Genomic DNA, 19,110 nt, shown 5'->3' with positions numbered 1-19,110 from the left:
GTTAACCTCTTCACATCCTGCTTCTCTCTTTTTCTATTCTGCAATTCTAATGTGAGACTTTTTCACCATATGTCATATGTCATATGTGCCTTAAGTTTTTTTATGCATTTTCCATTTTTTGTCACCATGCTTCAGTCTAAAAATGATATTTTAACCATTAACTCTTTTTGTTTAGTTGTTTAGTATGTGTAAAAAACATACTAAGAAGTAGCCCATAGACTTCAGAGTGCAAAAAATGGTCTAGGGATAAAAAAAATGATTCTGTATAGCATAGGTCACATTATGTCATTCCTCAGCTCAAAGCACTCCGATGGGTTTCTTCTAATTTCTCTCCAACAGAACAAAAGCCAGTTTCTGTGGCTTACATGGCCCTCCTTGATCTGCATCATCCCACTTGCTGTATTGTGACCTCTCCAACTCCTGTTTATTTTGTTCACTCTTCAGTGGTTACTTTGGGGGAAATGCCAGATATGCTCTTGCTACAGGTCCTTTCTAGTAGCTATTGCTCCTTTTGGAATACTCTTCCTCATAATATCTTCATAGCCATAGCCTTCATAGCCTCCTTCACTTCATAGCCTACTCAATCACTTACTTCCTGACCACTTTACTTAAAATATTTATGCCTGTCCCCTTGATACACATTTTCTGCCCCCCAACTCAATTTTTTCCCACATACTTATTACAGTATTTTACTGTATTTTACTTTCTCATTAGTTTAGTATTGATTTTGGGAGTGGAGCACATCAGGCTTCTGTTACTGGGGAGTTGGACCTTTGGCAATAGTAGTTAGGTCACTTTTGGAGAGTTGCTGTTGGTCCAATGCATAACTTCCTTCCCCTTTTCCACTGCTATTTCATTTATAAGCCTATTGCATTAATGGTGACATGGATGATGACAAAAGCTAGCTAATGTCAACTGGCCAAGTCACTTTATCTGCATTGTTTAGTGCCTCTTTCAAAGTTGGTGTTGATGGGATACAAAGAGCCTCCTATCGGGTGTTCACTTTTTATATGCCTATCTACATGCATCTTTCCCACATCTCCTTTTCCCAATCTCTTGATCTTTTCTAGAGTTTATCTCACATCTTCTGGAGAGTGTGTTTCTCACCACTGTACTTGATTTTTTTGGTCACCTGATTCAGATAGCATGATGTCTTCTGGATCACAGACCAGCATGAATTTCTTCAGATTGTCCAGATGGTTCAGATCCCCTTGGACTGTGTTAAGATACAGGGCCAGAAAATTAACATGGCTCTGGCTCAGGCATGCACGTGTATGCTGCTATTGGTCTCCTATGAATGTCAACTGCTTTTGGTCTTGCTTCCTAATAGAGGTCAAAAAAGATGCTTTTCCAGATCAGTCACTGCATACCACTTACCTGACAGGCATCAATAACCCTGTCTTTATAGGCTGCCAGAGTGGCCCTCTGCCTTTTTCAGACTATAGATTTTAATTGGTAATTTTTCATCCTTAGCCTTTCATTGTCTTTATTCATTGCACTGACTACACCCGGTCATAGCTATCCAGTTCTATAGTGGTTTTAGTTCTTATTTTTCCTGTACCTCTCAAATGCCTGGAATAACCACATCAGCCACTATCTCTCCTTTCACAATGAACTTTTTAGCAGTTGCAGTTGTACTCCTGTAGCATGTCAGGGACTATGTACCCCCTGTGATGGGGTCCTTGTTGCTAGCCACTCTGTGATCTCATCGTGGAATTGACTTCATAGGACCACTTTTGGTACCCACTCTCTCAAGTCAGATTCCCCAGAAACATACTTTGAAACTCCAGGATTTGCATGCAGAAGGTTGGCAGAGGAGTGCATTGGGATTGGCGCCTGAGAGAGAAGGTGCAAGGAAAATACTCTTAGGAAGGCACAGTAATTACATTTTCCTATAGTTGCAGAAGCAGCCTCAGCTGTTCCCATGGGGAGATCTCAAGCTGGTATAATTCTTCCCGTGGATCCCAGCCTGAAGCAGAGGGCTGGGCCATTTTACTGCACATTGGCCAGGCATTGAATGTGGGCTGCTTTGGAATGGTAACATAATCTTGTATAAGGGAGTTCATTTGTTAGCCATCAGCAGACCAAATCCTGGAAGTTGGAGGAATGAGCAGGGTGGTAAGTGTGCAAAGATTCTGTAGTACTAGAGAAATGAAGGAGATGATGAAAACTTATTCAAACACTTAGCTGTGAAGGGGAGGAGAGAGGATAATCAGTAGAAGTTCCTGAGGAGACTGGAAAGGATGGGATCCAGAATATAGGTCTTAGATTTGCCTTGGGCAAGGAGAGGTCTACATCCACCATTGTAATGAAAGAGGAGGAGGAAGAGAGGTGTTCAGGTATAGATAAGTTTATGACATAGTGGGAGGAAGTTGAGGCAGTTGTTGTTTGTTGGTTTGGGGAAGGAGCCAGACAAATCAACAGCTGAAAGAAGGAGAGTTGATTGGGTTGAAGATTTAAGATAAGTAGATATTTTTTAATAGATGCTATGCAGAGTGGGAGGAAGGTACTAACAGGATAGCCCCTGTTGTTGAGGGCCCATTTGTGGTTGATGATCTTGATTTTGAAGAATTATCAATTTGTGCAGTTGTGACTTTTTTCTGGCAGTGCTTAATGTATTGAAAGTGTAAACATGCCCATTAAGACATAATTTTTTTCTTTTTTCTTTTACATAGCCATCAGATCAAGTCATTGCAGTATAGTAACACAGGAGACATGATTCTTGTTGTATCTGGAAGCTCTCAGGCCAAAGTGATTGACAGAGATGGTTTTGAAGTAATGGAATGTATAAAGGGAGACCAGTATATTGTGGACATGGCAAACACCAAGGTAAGGATTAAACAGCATATTTTACTGAATTTAATTAATTCAGCACACATTTATTCACAACTTATTTGAGTTGCTATGATTTACCCTAAAAGTTAATGCTTTGTTTTAAAGAATGTATCATTTCTCACAATTCTGTGGATCGACCAAGAAGTTCTTATGCTTCATGTAGTGTCAGCTGGGGCATTAGGATGGTTTTAATGTTGAAAGTGCCTCACTCAGATGATTTATAGCTGGTGCTCTATCCCTTGGTGTCTCTCCTATTTCCAGCCCTCCCCCTTCCCCACTATGTGCATGTGCATACTTATGTGCATGCTCTCTCTCGCTCCCATTTTCTCTTTCCAGGTGTCTAGCTTGGGCTTTCTGATAGTGTGGTGGGCTTAGTGTGGTTTGACTTCTTGCTGGATGACTGGTTCCAAGGATGAACATGGATACTTCAGATTTTATAAGGTCTGGCTTCAAGTCTTATGTAGCATCGTAAGGGCCAACTCAAATTTGGGGAGACAAGAGATAGATTTCACCATTTGGTGGGTGAATGACAAGATTGCATTGTCAAAGATCCTATGGGATGGGAGATATGGGTGCAGCCTTCTTTGGAAACAACATACTACAAATCCACTATATACTAAGCTTTAGGACGAGAACAAAAAGAGGATCTTTTATATAAAGGTTTAAAAAAAAAGGTTTTATATAAAGATTTTTAAATGAGATAATATTTTAAAATTATATTAAATATCAATTAACTATAGCTGCATAAATGCTATCAAACTTAATGGATTATTTATAATGGGTAACATATCTGTAAGATGTCTGGGCTTGGCTCCAAGATACAACTAGTGTCTAGGTCTGTTCCATGTGTCTCTGTTCCTCCTTGTACAAGTGAAATGCCCGAGGGCATGTTTTTCTCATGGTGATGGCAGAAACACAAGAAGGAGCCTCAACTCTAGAAGCACATTTCAGGACTTTGCTCATATGTCCATAGGCATTCCATTGGCTAGAGCAAATCACATGACCATGGGTAACTGGAGAAATTGCCCAGGTCTTTAGTGAGAGTAACTGCAGTATCACATGCCAAAAGTTGAGGATATAGGAGAAGTGATGGATTGGCAACAATAATACAACCTACCACAGATATATTATAGTGTCAGTGGATATGGTTGGTGCAGAATTTTGAGCCTCAATTATGTTTTATTTTTTATTTTTTTATTTTAAAAGATTTTATGTATTTATTCAGGAGAGACAGACAGAGAGAGAGAGAGAGAGAGAGAGGCAGAGACAGAGACACAGGCAGAGGGAGAAGCAGGCTCCATGCAGGGAGCCCGACGTGGGACTCGATCCCAGGTCTCCATGATCAGGACCAGGGTCGAAGGCAGGCGCTAAACCGCTGAGCCACCCAGGGATCCCCTATATTTTATTTTAATTTTTAAAAAGATTATTTAATTTATTCATGAGAGAGACAGAGAGAGAGAGGCAGAGACACAGGCAGAGGGAGAAGCAGGCTCCCTGGGGGCAACCCGATGTGGGACTTGATCCCAGGACCCCGGGATCATGCCCTGAGCTGAAGACAGATGTTCAACCACTGAGCCATCCAGGTACCCTTTGAGCCTCAATTTTAATTCTGATTTTTACTCACTCTTTTCCTGTCCTAGTACCTTATTCTAAAACACTAATAATCAAGGTTTATAGCTACATCAAAGTCTCATAGATTTGATTGTCTAAGAAAATACAGTGGATCCTCATTATTTGTGGTTGCTGTATTTGCTAAAAATTTTTTATAACCCCAAAGTCAATACACAGCCTTTTTGTGGTCATTTGCAGAGACATGCACTTGCACAGAGCAGAAAAAAAAAAAAAAAAAAAAAAGGAAAAGATAAAGCTAATGCTTTCTTCTTGTTTCAACTCTCACTTTGTAATCAAGTGTCCTTTTAGAGGTCTATGTAGTACTATCTTTTTCTTATTTGTGAGCCTTTTGTTGGTGATTTGCTGTTTAAAATGGCCCCCAGGTAAGTGCTGAATTGCTGTAGCACTGTCTAATGTTCCTATGTGTAAGAAGTCCATGGTGTGTCTTGCAGAGAAAATATATATGTTAGGCAAGCTTCATTCAGGCATGACTTACAGTGCTGTTGGCTATGAGTTCAATGTTAATGAATCAGGTATATATATTAAATAAGGTCCTTAAACAAAAACATAAACAAAATTATATATTGATTGAAGAAAATGTGACTGGAAGCTTGCATGAACCCAACCCTATATTTTGATAATTCAGTGCTTAAGAACTTTATAGACTATACTACTGCAAATAATGAGAATTGACTATAATCTACATGTTCTGTTTGAGCTGTTGGAATAAATTAATATACTGTGTTTCAAACTGCCCTTTATTGAAACCAAGTGAAGTGCCTCTCAACCCTAATGAGGATCAAGGATCACAGTCTCATGCATTTTTTGACTAATTGTTTCTTAAGTGCCCAGTGTTAGATGATTCAAACAGAATTCATATATAATTTAAGCATACAATTAGATTGCAATGGTAGCTTTAGTAGTGGTTTTTTTTTTTTTTTTGCATGTATTTTACTAGAATTTCTCATTCCCTTCTCTTTAAAATCATTGCCCCTAGGATTCCACCAAAGATGATGTGAGAGTGATGGTGGTAAGGAAGGAGAGCAGATAGGCCTCTAGATCACTCTCCCTGTCTTAAACTTAATTCTGCTTTCATCTGCTTTATTTGAAGCTTTTGGGAATCCCAAACTTTATTTAAGCAACTGGTTTGTGGAAATGAAACCTTTAAAAACTTGTATTTAATTTATTCTCTTTTTAGCTTGTGCTTAACCATCAACAGTTCTTTTCTTTTTTCTTTTCTTTTCTTTTCTTTTCTTTTCTTTTCTTTTCTTTTCTTTTCTTTTCTTTTCTTTTTTCTTTTCTTTCTTTCTTTCCTTTCTTTTCTTTCTTTTTTCTTTTCTTTCTTCCTTCCTCCCTTCCTCCCTTCCTCCCTCCCTTCTTCCCTTCTTCCCTCCCTTCCTCCCTTCCTCCTTCCTTTCTTTCTTTCTTTCTTTCTTTCTTTCTTTCTTTCTTTCTTTCTTTCTTTCTTTCTTTCTTTCTTTCTTTCTTTCTTTCTTTCTTTCTTTCTTTCTTTCTTTCTTTCTTTCTTTCTTTCTTTTTCTTTCCTTCCTTCCTTCCTTCCTTCCTTCCTTCCTTCCTTCCTTCCTTCCTTCCTTCTTTCTTCTTTTAAGATTTTATTTATTCATGAGAGACACAGAGAGAGAGGGGCACAGACATAGGCAGAGGGAGAAGCAGGCTCCATCCAGGGAGCCCGATGTGGGACTACATCCTGGGACCCTAGGATCACATCCTAGTCCGAAGGCAGGCGCTCAACTGCTGAGCCACCCAGACGTCCCATCAGTATTTCTTAAAAAGTATGAGGAAGAGAAGTTTTTGCCAGTCTAAGCTCTTCTTAATTATTTCAGCCACTCAGGGCTTCTTACATTATAAAAAGACTACAACTTTTTGGATTTAGGTTGTAGCCAAGAAAATTTCAAGAAGAAAGGAATCCGGTTAGTTTTGTTTCTGGCTACTTCTGCAATCTCAGACTTATAATACATATAATAAGATGATTAGGAAAGTAGGACAAGGATGGATAAACAAATTTGTAGAAACATAGGAAATTAAAATATTGAGTTATCATAGTTATTTTTTACCTCCTTGGTTAAATTTATTCTTAATTATTTAATTGTTTTTGATGCTATTATAAATAGGATTAGTTTCTTTAATTCTTTTTCAGAAACTTCATTGTTAGTATATGGAAACCTATTGATTTTTTTAAAATGTTAGTTTTCTGTCCTGTAACTTCTCTGAATTTGTTATTAGACCTAAGAGTTTTTAGGATTTTCTGTAGTTAGAATAATGTCATCTGCAAATAGAATTTCACCTCTTACTTTCCAATTCTGATATCTTTTATTTCTTTTCTTGCCTGATTGTTCTAGTTTTGATTTCCAGTACTGTCTTGAATAGTAGTAATGAGAGTGGGTACCCTTGTCTCATTCCTGATCTTAGAGGAAAGGCTTTCAATCTTTCATCATTGAGTATGATGTTGGCTGTGAGTTTGTCATGCATGATCTTTATTATGTTGAGATTTGTTCTTTTTATGCCTAATTGCAAACCATATGTATGATAAGGGGTTAAAATCCAAAATTTGTAAAGATCTCCTATAACTTAATAGCAAAACAAAGCAAACCCAATTAAAAAGTAGGCAAAGTACCTGAATAGACATTTTCCAAGGAAGATGTACCAAAGGCCAACAGGTACTTGAAAAGATGCTCAACATTACTAGTTGTTAGGGAAATGCAAATTAAAACCATAGTGAAATATCCCATCAGCCTGTTAACAATGGCCAGTATCAAAAAGACAAGAGATAACAAACGCTGGTAGATGTGGAGTAAAAGGAAACCTCATGCACTGTTGGTGGGAATGTAAATTGATGCAGCCACTGTGGAAAATAGGATGGAGGATCCTCAAAAAATTACAAATAGAGCTATCATATGGTTCAACAATTCCCCTTCTGGGACTATATCCAAAGGAAATGAAAACATGAACTTGAAAAGATATTTGCACCTCCATGTTCATAGCAGCAGCATCATTTGCAATTGCCAATACATGGAAACACCTGAGTGTCCCTTGATGGATAAATGGATAAAGAAGTTGTGATATATCTGAATATTATTCAGCCATAAAAGATGAGGAAATCCTACCATTTGCAACAACTTGGGTGGATCTTGAAGGCATTATGCTAAATGAAATGTCAGAGAAAGAGAAATACTGTATGATTTCATTTATATGTGGAATCTGAAAAAGAAAAAAAACTGAGCAACCCCTCCCTCCCCGCTGCAACAAACCACAGACTCACAGAGAAGGAGATCAGACATGTGGTTACCAGAGGCAGGAGGTGGGAAATAAGGGAATTGGAGGAGAGTAGTCAAAAGGTACGAATTTCTAGTTACAAGATAAATAAGTAGTAGGGGTAAAATAGGTGCATAACATACAGCACTATGACTCAGTTAACACTGTGTGACATACAGGAACATTGTTAAGGAGGGTAAATCCTAAGAGTTCTCATTACAAGGAAAACTTTTTTGTTTGTTTACTTTTTTCTTTTCTTTATATCATATCTGTATGAGATAAAGGTTGTTAGCTGAATCTATTGTGATAATTCAAAATATTTGTAAATCCTGTTATCATGTTATATCCTTTAAACTAATACAGTGATGTATGCCAATTATTTCTCAATAAAACTGGGAAAAAATTTAGTTACCAATATGTAGAAAACTACTATATAATGTAGCTGTCTACTGTAACTCCCCCCACTTGCCTAATATCTCCATTTTGATTTCAAAATCTTGGTTAATATTTACTTCCTACATTTCCCAGAAGCAAATGTAATTAATTGACTATTTACTTGTCTAGGAAATGTTACTGATCTCTTAATTGCAGTCTTTGGCTTGACTGATGGGTTTTGGAAATGCAAGAATTATTATTTGAAAATAGTAGATTTCATGGGACACTTTTTTTCCTTAACTTTTTAACCTCTTTTCTGATTCCAGAAGTAATTAGTAACTTGTGACTTTACTGGAAATTGCCAATGAATAGGACAGTAAAGGAAACAAATATATTTGATCTATTGTGATTAAAATATTGTATACTTCAAATATAAACAGCCCTCTCTAATTGTTAAATTGTTAGATATGTATCTCTAATCTTTACATCATTCAAGTATATTTTTAAGTGTACTAGTACAGAAATTTTTTTCTGTTAATATACAACCGAGTGCATTATAGGGACAATGTACTTATTCCTTAAAAAAATGAAGTTTATTTATTTATTTATTTATTTATTTATTTATTTAAGATTTTATTCATTCATGAGAGACACAGAGAGAGAGGAGAGACATAGGCAGACGGAGAAGCAGGCTCCCTATCGGTAGCCTGAAGTGGGACTTGACCCCAGGACCATGACGTGACCCAAACAAAGGCAGATACTCAACCACTGAGCCATCCAGATGCCCTAAGATTATTGAGTTTCTAACAGTAATTCCTGTGAACCGTAGAAAATATGGGAAAAATATTGTTCATAGTTCTACTACCCAAATACAATCAATCATAACTAATAACATTTCAAATTTTTGTATGTCTGTATTTTCCTTACTCATCTGAAAAAAACGCTTTTCTGATCATACCAGGACCTTTACATCAGTTATTGCTTGGATCCATGTTTTGCATGTTTTACAGTCTTGGGATTTTGTGCAGGTGCTTCAGGGACTGCAGTAAGGTGGAAGGAGAGGCCTCAGAATAGGAGTGAGGGTCAAGGGGCCTTCCATTTCAGGAAGGAGACTCCAAAATTGGAGTTCCAGTTTTGTCTGTTTTATGCGTTGGAGTTTTTCATAAGATATCCTTTGAAAATTAGGTTGGGCTGCTTTTTTAAAATATGAAGATCCTTGGTCTGGAGTTCATGGTATTCTTGATTATTTTATCTGGGGAAAATAGGACCTTACTTCTTTAGGTGTAGGTGAGTAGTATTAAATTCAACAAAAATCCAGTTGAGTAAATTTGAAGATCTAAATTATCTTTATTCAATGATTTATGAATTGGATAGTATCTCATCTAGCAAATAGAAATTATGAGGAGCTGTACAAAATGCAGTGTATTTAAAGGCAGAGAGAGGATGGGACAAGGAACTTATAAATAGAAAAAAGGATTATTCCACCAGGATTATACCTTCCTTTGGTGTACAAAAGGGTCTTTTGGTTGGATTACCTTACTGGTGCTGATTAGGAAATTCCAGACTGACCAGTTAAGATTACATTCCTGGGGGAGTTTGAAAACTGTACATAGGTTAGGTATTAAATTTCTTTTTGGTGCTATGGGCTTAGCATAAGTGACTCCATTTTCAGCTTATTGTCTCTCTCTCTTTTTTTAACATTAGGAAAGTAGGACAGGGATAAGCAGGAATCAACTTTTAAACTGTTCAAAAACATACTTTAAAATCTGTAGTTATATTGTCATCTTAAAACTCATTTATTCTAAACCACAATATTGGTACATTACTTCCAAATCAGAGAGCGTTTTTCTTTCTTACTTTGAAATCTTACACACACACTGCCTGAGATTCAGATGGGGCTTTTTGGCCTAGAGCCCACAAATGTGTGACTATTAAATTTCTATTCTTGATTGAGAAGTAGTCCTATCCATCAAAACTCCATAACAAATCACTATGAAGTTAAATTAAAACTTTTATTACCTGTTTTAATTATCTATCTGTTTTCATAGATTATTAAGTGAATGTCTGTGATTGTAATTTTATAATTTCATTTATTAAAATTCCTTTTATCAATTCATCTAGAGTTGATATTGTTAAGTACATTTCCTTTGGATTGTCTTCAACCCTTTTCAACATCAAAACAGTTCTGTTCCATTTCTTTCTTAACTAAATGATTAAATTGGGAGAGGACAAGTTCAAGGGACCCTAGAATCCTTGGACCTTTAACTGGACAATTTTTCCATGAACGTACTGTAGTTATGGAAATTAGGAGCTTTATAAATAATTACAGGAAAAACATGTTTTCAAATAGCTTTATTTATATTTGAATAGTACACGTAGTTATTCTGATATCCAGCCACTCCAAAAATTTACCATTTCGAATTTGGAGATGAAACAGATTAGTCATATCCTTTGAATGGTAAATCCGGTTTCCTAAGAAATAAAACATTTTAAACTGTGAATTCTAGGTACATTTTTGTTTCCATAAGCAGTTTTAAGTGATGATTTTAACCACAAATGTAAACCCTACAAAGTGCAATGATTGGAAGTACATTGTGTTTCTTTCCAATTTTTGAATATTTTCAGAGCTTTTTATCTAAGAGAAACTCCCAGACACTGGTTTCTGTCCTTTTGACATATCCCCATCACTTTGGGGATAATTTCTTATATTCTGGTACAACAAAATGTTCCTGCTCTCCTTGTACTTTTCCTGCTCTGATGTTACCCATTTCTCCATTGACCCATGTGTCCTTTTATTACGGAATTCTGTTTACAAATCTGGATCTGGGCACTTGGTATGTTCACTAATGCTGGGATGTACTTGCTTCTAGACTGTTTCAGAAGAGAGAGCTGAAATGGGAGATCAACCAACACTATATATATATGTATATGTGTGTATATGTATACGTATATATGTGTATGTATACGTGTGTCTGTGTAAAATCATGAGTTCACACTGATACATCTAGTAATTCTAATTTAACTTCCTAGCCTTTTTCCATTCCATGTTTGTATTTTACTACTTCAGCAGTGAGAAGTTTGGCTTCCAGCATCACCACTACTTTCATTCATTTTTTCATTGCTACTATACATAGAAAGTAGTTTCAGAATTGCTACACTCATAGTCCTGGTTGTAGGCAGAATTCTAAGATGGTCTCCAAGATTCTCTGTTCTTCCCCTTGAGCGTGGATGTGAACTGTAAGCAGGATGCAACACTCCTACGATTAGGTTATATTATACGGAATGGTTAAGAAAGGAAGATTATCTTCATTGGATCGAGCTAATCAGGTGGGCTCTTGAAGGGACTGAATTATTCATGGCAAAAGAGATTTGAAGTGTGGGAGGGATTTGACTTGAAGGAGAGTCTCTGTTGTTGGCTTTGAAATTGTAAGCAGAACTTGGGTCATGAAGTTGGATATGTAGCTATGGCAGTTTCTGAGCAAAGTGTTGAGGGTACTGCCTGATTTCTTCTTACTACTTATAGTAAAATATGAGAGAATAAAGTTAAATTGAAAGAAGTTTTATTAAAAGGGAACCAGGACTAGATGATTTAGTTAATTTTGAGCCTGTCCAGGCAGCAGATACGGTTAAAATATGAAATTGCTTCTGAAAGTGTGGTTCAGAGAAGAAACCAAGGGTGTACATCTATCCTTTTGCTAAAACCTCAGATTATTCAGTTATACTGAAGGCTTTTTCAAGTAATGAATGTATGCTTCACAAATTTTCTCAATCAAACCAGGTAACCTCTAGGAAGCTTAAGGATATTGCTCTTTAGCCATTTTAACAGGGGTTATAGATAAAGAGGGGATTATCTTGTAAAGATTTGCAGACATGGCTTTTGTCTAATTTAGATTCAACATGAGAAAACTTCTCATTTGTTGGCTTTGAAAATGGAGGAATCCATGCAGCAAGGTAGGCACACAGCTTCTAGTCACTGAGAGCCCCCTCCAGCTGGCAGCAAGGAAATGGGCATCTCAGTCCTATAACTGCAAGGAAGCTGGATTCTTCCAGTGACTTGAGTGAGCTTGGAAGCAGGGTGTTCTCCCCCAGCCTTGTTAGAGGAAGGAATGGAGTCCTATCTGATCCTGATTTCAGTCTGTGAGACTCTAAGCTAAGAATCCAGCTACTTTGTGCTGGACTTCTGACTTCCAAAACTGTTAATGTCTTAGACCACTTCCAATTTATTAGTTAAGTTTGTGGTGATTTATTTGTTACACAGTATGGATACCTAATAGAGTTCTGTAAAAACCAAACATACTAAGTAATGATATAAGTCCATGAGGAGGTGGTAGTGATTGTGATAATACAGAGGAGCAGGAGTTGGCTTTCAGGAGGAGGAGGCAATATACTTACACTGGGAACAGAAGGATTGTAGAGGACTCACATCCAAATATGTTTATAGGTTGTGGGTCTTAGGTAGGAAACTGAAAGTGTTCCCATCTGTTGGTAGGGTCATTAATTTTGTGTTGGGAGATGCTGGAATGAAGCCTTCAATACCATGGTAAAGAGTTTACCTACTGACGTGTGAGAGAAAAATGACGGGAAGAACTATGGGAACATTAGGGCTAAAGAATGTAAATTTCAAGGGACAATCATTCCACATATTTGTGTGTGTGTGTGTGTGTGTGTGTGTGTGTTTTATAGTAGCACTAGGATTTATTAAGCTGTGTCTTAGTAAAGGCGCTGGGGCTTGCCCATGGTGCTCTTGATGTATAAAGCCCGGACATTCTGCCAATTCTTCTTGAGCAGTGACACTAGGAAATTGACAGTTAAGTGGATGTTGTACACGAGCTCATCACCTGTCATCTTCACGTGTCCAACAGCCACTGCCAGACACAGCACCGTCTTCATCTGGAACTTGATGGTGGACTTCACTTCATCCACTTTGCCCACCATGTTCTCATTGTGGGTCAGCAAGGAAGGGAACTTGCCAGCTTTATTCAGGCCTGGACCCAGGATTCATGGGAATCTGCTTGATCAGAGATTCTGAAGCCAAAAAGGCATCATACTTCGGCATCGTACTTGGCCAACTTCTTGACTAGTTTTTTATTCTTGTTGAGTTTCTTCAGTGCCTCAATGTCCATGTGGGGAATATCCACTGCCTTGGCCTCATCACAGTGCTGCTGGTCCCCCCAAACCCACACGGAGAACTTAGGGCGGGGGGGTGGACTTAAGCCTGACAGTGCCTGAGAAGCATTTGTCCTGCTGAGGGTCATAGTTCTTCAGGCTGATCTGCAGCTCCACCATCTCCAGAAACTTCCGGTGCTTGCACTGGTTCCCGTGCGGGACCTCCCGTACCACCTCGTACAGGGTGTCATGGGAGACTTTGCTGCTCATGGTAGTTCGCGCCGCAGTAACTGGAAAAGAGCTTGTGTGATGTTTTTGAGTCTCTTTCAGGAGTCAGGTGTTTGAATGGAACTCATTGATGAGGAGGAGGGAGTTATTCCAGAATAAATATTGTTCATTGTAGGTAAAATAAAAGACTCTCAGGTTTATGCCTAAGGAGTGGTTGATAATGAAAAGAAAGTTGAAGAACTCTAAGATAGGTTATGTAACCAGTAAATGGAAATCTAGAGCCCAGAACATATCAGCTAAAAAATATTTGTTAAATCAATAAATACTGGAAATTCATGATTTCAGAAAAGAAACTATTTGTGGTAAAGGCAGAGTTAGCCATAGTTGGGGCTGCTGAAATATGCTGGAAGAGGTCATTCATTGGAGTTGAGTAGATCACAGAATGAATATATTTCTTAAATGTATTCAAATGGATTTTAAAATTGTTCAGGAATTAGAAAAACTTAGACTTCAGAGTCTTTGACACATAGAAGGAAATGACTAAGAGTGTGGATTCATTACCACAGGGGTTGGCAGACTACAGCCTATGGGCCAAATCCAGCCTGCACCCTGTTTTTTGTTTTTTTTTAAGATTTTATTTCTTATTCATGAGAGACACAGAGACAGAGAGGCAGAGGGAGGAGAAGCAGGCTCCATGCAGGGAGCCCAGTGTGGGACTTGATCCCGGGACTCCAGGACCACGCCCTGAGCCAAAGGCAGATGCTCAAGCAGTGAGCCACCCAGACGTCCCTGCACCCTGTTTTTGTAAATAAAAGTTTTATTGGAAACCACTACATCTGTTCATTTACTGTTGTCTGTGGCTGCTTTTGTGCTGCAGTGGCAGCAGAGACCATGTGGTCCACAAAGCTCAAAATACTCATTACCTGACCCTTTAAAGGAAAAGTTTGTCATCTCCTGCATTAAAGCTGTGAACTTTTTTTTTTTAAGATTTAATTTATTTATTCATGAGAGACACAGGCTGGGGAGGCAGAGACACAGGCAGAGGGAGAAGCAGGCTCTATGTAGAGAGCCCGACATGGGACTCGATCCTGGGTCTCCAGGATCATGCCCTGGGCTGAAGGCGGGGCTAAACCATTGAGCCACCCGGGCTGCCCTGTGAATGTTTTCTGCAGCAAAATTTATGCACACAAAATTTTGCCGAAAACTTCAGAATCTTTGGTAATTCATAACAGCCGAAGGATGGACTCTGCTTAAGAAGAACTTTTGGGTCAAAGTTCACACTGTATCCTCTGCTGCATTTCATCTCATTGTGTGAGTTGGCTCAGTTAGCTAACCATGCCAAAGATGTGGGCACTTTCATTTTGGTGGGTCACAGAGCCTCACATCATTCAGTGACTACATATGGCACTGCATCAGAGCATCTGTTTTTGTCATGTGGCAAACAGAAGAGTGTATACAGATGAGTACAAATCAGCACACATTGCCCTCCCCATCTGTGTGTGTGTGTGTGTGTGTGTGTGTGTGTTTAAAGGAAGCCAGTATTGATCATGGTCCAATAATATCCTCTCTTTAGGGAAAGTATAACATTTATGAGAAACAAATGGATGCTTAATTCTTCTAAGCTATTTCCAGTTAAGGCTGTTAAATAAAGGAAGGGATTTTTCTCAGGAGTGCCTATGTTTAGCTAAGGGAGAAAGAAAAATTAGTTTATTTGATGAAAAACTGTTTTAGTCACTGGCTGTTCTTTAATAGGTGTCACTTTAAAATTTTTTCCGCTAATGTTAGCCATGGTACTGAATCTGTTTAGATCCATTTAAGAATCCTTAGTTGAACTTGATTTTTGTTATGACTAATTTTGGTCACTGTTTTAACACAAGGGTACTTAACATTCCCATTGCCTTTGTCATGCTCCTATCTTTACAAACAAGAAACAACATTCACAGTCTTTTAGATTTTTTACAATTTAACCTACTATTTGTGTTCATATTCTAAGTACTCAACAACTGTGGTGCCCACATGTCCTTCTGATCTTAATATCTTCTGTAATAGGGATCATTTTCATTTGGTCCTCTTAAAAAACATCCTTTATATTCCAAGATGCTATTTCAACTCTAACCAATAAGTATCTGTAAAAGACCTATTTTCTGGGGCTTACCTTTAAGACCTGCTTGGTCTTGGTGAGTTGTTGGGTTGCTGCGTGGACAAAATGCAAGAAATGAAGTTCTAAGGACTGGACTGAGCAGCATCCATTTGTAGAATCCCTGAGTCTGGGAGTAGGAGAAGAAAATGGTAAACTAGGACGTAACTGGGATATGAGCAGACTGTGCATTAGATTACAGACAGGGATGCTAGTAGAGGTGGAGTTCAGTTAGGCAGAGGGGGAGAATGCAGGTGTAGAGGGGTCTGCAAGACTGAGGAAACCAAGGCAGTTTAGGCTATTTAGAGATTCTCTGTCCTGTTCCATGTGTATATCCTTTCACTAATACCACACTGCCTTGATTATTGCCTCTTTTTAGTATATCTTAAAATTTAGTGCTCCAACTTTCTTGTTTGTTTCAAATTGTTTGGGCTATTTTAGTTTGTTTTTTTTTTTAAAAAAGTTTTTATTTTAATTCTGATTAGTTAACATACAGTGTTATTTATTAGTTTCAGGTGTACAGTATAGTGAGTCAACATTTTAATACATCACCCCGGGATCCCTGGGTGGCGCAGCGGTTTGGCGCCTGCCTTTGGCCCAGGGCGCGATCCTGGAGACCAGGGATCGAATCCCACGTCGGGCTCCCGGTGCATGGAGCCTGCTTCTCCCTCTGCCTGTGTCTCTGCCTCTCTCTCTCTCTTTCTCTGTGTGACTATCGTAAATAAATAAAAATTAAAAAAAAAATAATACATCACCCGGTGCTCATCACAAGTGCACTCCTTCATCCCTATCACCTATTTCACCCACCTCCCCTCTGGGGACCGTCAGTTTGTTCTGTAATTTAGAGTTATTTTCTTGGTTCATCGTGCTCTCTCTCTCTCTCTCTCTTCCTCTTTTGCTTCATTTCTTAAATTCCACGTATAAGTGCAATCATTTGGTATTTGTCTTTCTCTGACTGGCTTATTTCTCTTAGCATTATACTCTCTAGCTCCATCCATGTCCTTGCAAATGGCAAAAATTTCATTCTTTTTTTAAAAAATATTTTACTTATTTATTCATGAGAGACTCAGAGAGAGAGAGAGAGAGAGAGAGAGAGAGAGGCAGAGACATAGGCAGAGGGGGAAGCAGGCTACATGCAGGGAACCCGACATGGGACTCGATCCCGGGTCTCGAGGATCACGCCCTAGGCTAAAGGCAGTGCTAAACCGCTGAGCCACCAGCCTGCCCCATCATTCTTTTTTTTATGGCTGAATAATATTCATTGTGTATATATACCACCTCTTCTTTATCTGTACATCAGTACATCAATACATTTATCAATACACTTGTGCTGCTTCCATAATTTGGCTATTATAAATAGTGGGTCTATAAACAAAGAGATGCATGTAATCCTTTGAGTTAGTGTTTTTGTATTCTTTGGGTAAATACCCAGTAGTGTGATTGCTGGATCATAGGGTAGTTCTATTTTTATCTTTCTGACAAACCTCCATACTGTTTTTCCCAGTGGCTGTACCAGTTTGTATTCCCACCAATAGTACACAAGCTTTCCTTTTTCTCCTCATCTTTGGCAAGATCTTTTTTTTTTTAAAGATTTATTTATATATGTATGTATGTATGTATTTATTTATTTATTTATGAGAGACACAGAGAGAAACAGAGAGGCAGAGACACAGGCAGAGGGAGAAGCAGGCTCCACACAGGGAGCCCGGCGTGGGACTTGATCCCAGGTCTCCAGGATCATGACCCAGGCCAAAGGCAGACGCTAAACTGCTGAGCCATGCAGGGATCCCAATTTTTGGCAAGATCTTTTGTTTCTTGAGTTATTGATTTTTAGCTATTCTGGCAGGTGTGAGGTGATATCTCATTGTAGTTTTGATACTAGGCTGTTTTAATTTATTTTTTCACATACATTTTAGAATTATCCTGTCTATACATACAAAGAATCCTGCTAGGATTTTGTTTGAAATTATTTGAATCTAAAGATCATTTGGAGGGAGTTGCCTGAGTAGCTCTGTCAGTTAAGTGTCCAACTCTTGATTTCAGCGCAGGTCATGATATCAGGGTTGTGAGATCGAGCCCTGAATGGGGCTCTGTGCCGGGTGTGGTGCCTGCTTAAGATTCCCTCTCTCTCCTTCTGCCCTGCCCTGTCCTGATCCTCCCCGCCCCCCAAGCACACACTCTCAGAAAAAAAAATTTTTTTTTAATTAAAAAATATTAAAGGTCATTTGTAGAAGATTGACATCTTAACTATATGGAATCATCAGCAACAGTATCTCTCTCATTTATTTAGGTCTTCTTTTTTTCCTTTTATTTAGGTTTTCTAGTTTTTAACATAGAGCTCCTGAACAGATTTCATTAAACTCATATTTAATTTATACTTAAATTTTTTTTTTTTGCCATTGTAAATGGCATCCCTTAAAAATGCCTAGTAGAATTTGTCAGTGCAGCCTGGAGTGTTCCCTTTTTTCAAAAAAATTTTAACTCTGAATTCCATTTATTTAATAAGTATAGGACTGTTCATGTTATTTCATTGTTCTTGGGTTGAATTATTATAGTTTATGACTTTCAGGGAATTGTCCATTTCCTCTAAATTAGCAAATTCATGTACATAGAATTTTTAGTAATATTTCTTTAGAGTCATTGCTCATATAGTTTCTCTTTTTTCCTGATATTGGAAATTTATGTCTTCTCTTTTTTTTCTTGGTCTGGCTAGAAATTTTTCAATTTAACTGATTTTTTTTTTTTGAGACCTTTTTTTTTATCTCATTCATTTGTATTTCTCTGTTATAGTTCTGTTTTCAACATTGATGTCTATTCTTATGCTTTCTTTCCCTTTTCTTTTCCTAGTTTTCTAATTCCTAATATTTTGAGGTGGATGCTTTAATTATAGAGACTTGCTTTATCCGATCTTTTTTTTTTTTTAAGATTTTATTTATTCATCAGAGACACAGAGAGAGGCAGGCAGAGACAGAGGCAGAGGGAGAAGCAGGCTCCATGCAGGGGAGTCCAATCCTGGGACTGTGGAATCATGCCCTGAGCTGAAGACAGATGCTCAACTGCTGAGCCACCCAGGTGTCCCTATCTTTTCTTTTTTTAAAAAGATTTTATTTGTTTGTTTGTTTATTTAGAGAGTGTACAGGTGAAGGGGAGGGGCAGAGGAGGATGGAGAAAATCTCAAGCAGACTCCCTGCTGAGCATGGAGCCTGATGCAGGGCCCACTTCACAACCCTGAGATCATGACCTAAACCAAAATCAAGAGTTGAAAGCTTAACCAACTGAGCCACCTAGGCACCTCATAAGTACATATACACTTATGTCTTTTTAGTGAATTGATCCTTTTATCATTATATAATGACCCTCCTTATCTCTTGTGATTTTTCTTGTTCTGTTGTCAACCTTGTGTGATATTAATATATCCACTCAAACTTTTTAAAAATTATTGTTTGGTATATTTCTTTCTGTATTCATTTATTCAACAACATTTATTGAGTGTTTACTAGATGAAGCCCTCATAGAATTTATTTCCCAATGGGGAGACATTGAAA

The 19,110-nt window shown here is 38.0% G+C and overlaps 1 protein-coding gene and 1 pseudogene across 3 annotated transcripts in view; one reads left to right on the top strand and one right to left on the bottom strand.

Annotated features, from left to right (window-relative positions):
• Positions 1 to 19,110, top strand: part of WDR70 (WD repeat domain 70) — a 310,665-nt gene that overhangs the window by 93,511 nt on the left and 198,044 nt on the right. For all 3 annotated transcript variants that reach the window (XM_072824838.1, XM_072824837.1, XM_072824836.1), the window contains exon 8: positions 2,676 to 2,829. In XM_072824838.1, the coding sequence (XP_072680939.1) occupies positions 2,676 to 2,829 (154 nt within the window). The remainder of the gene's footprint in view (positions 1 to 2,675; positions 2,830 to 19,110) is intronic.
• LOC140632634 (large ribosomal subunit protein uL1 pseudogene) lies at positions 12,805 to 13,470 on the bottom strand (annotated as a pseudogene).

The sequence above is a fragment of the Canis lupus genome, chromosome 4, assembly GCF_048164855.1.
Source record: "Canis lupus baileyi chromosome 4, mCanLup2.hap1, whole genome shotgun sequence".
Lineage (NCBI taxonomy): Eukaryota > Metazoa > Chordata > Mammalia > Carnivora > Canidae > Canis > Canis lupus.
Note: the sequence above shows the minus strand (reverse complement) of the source record. Positions and strands in the feature narration are given on the sequence as shown.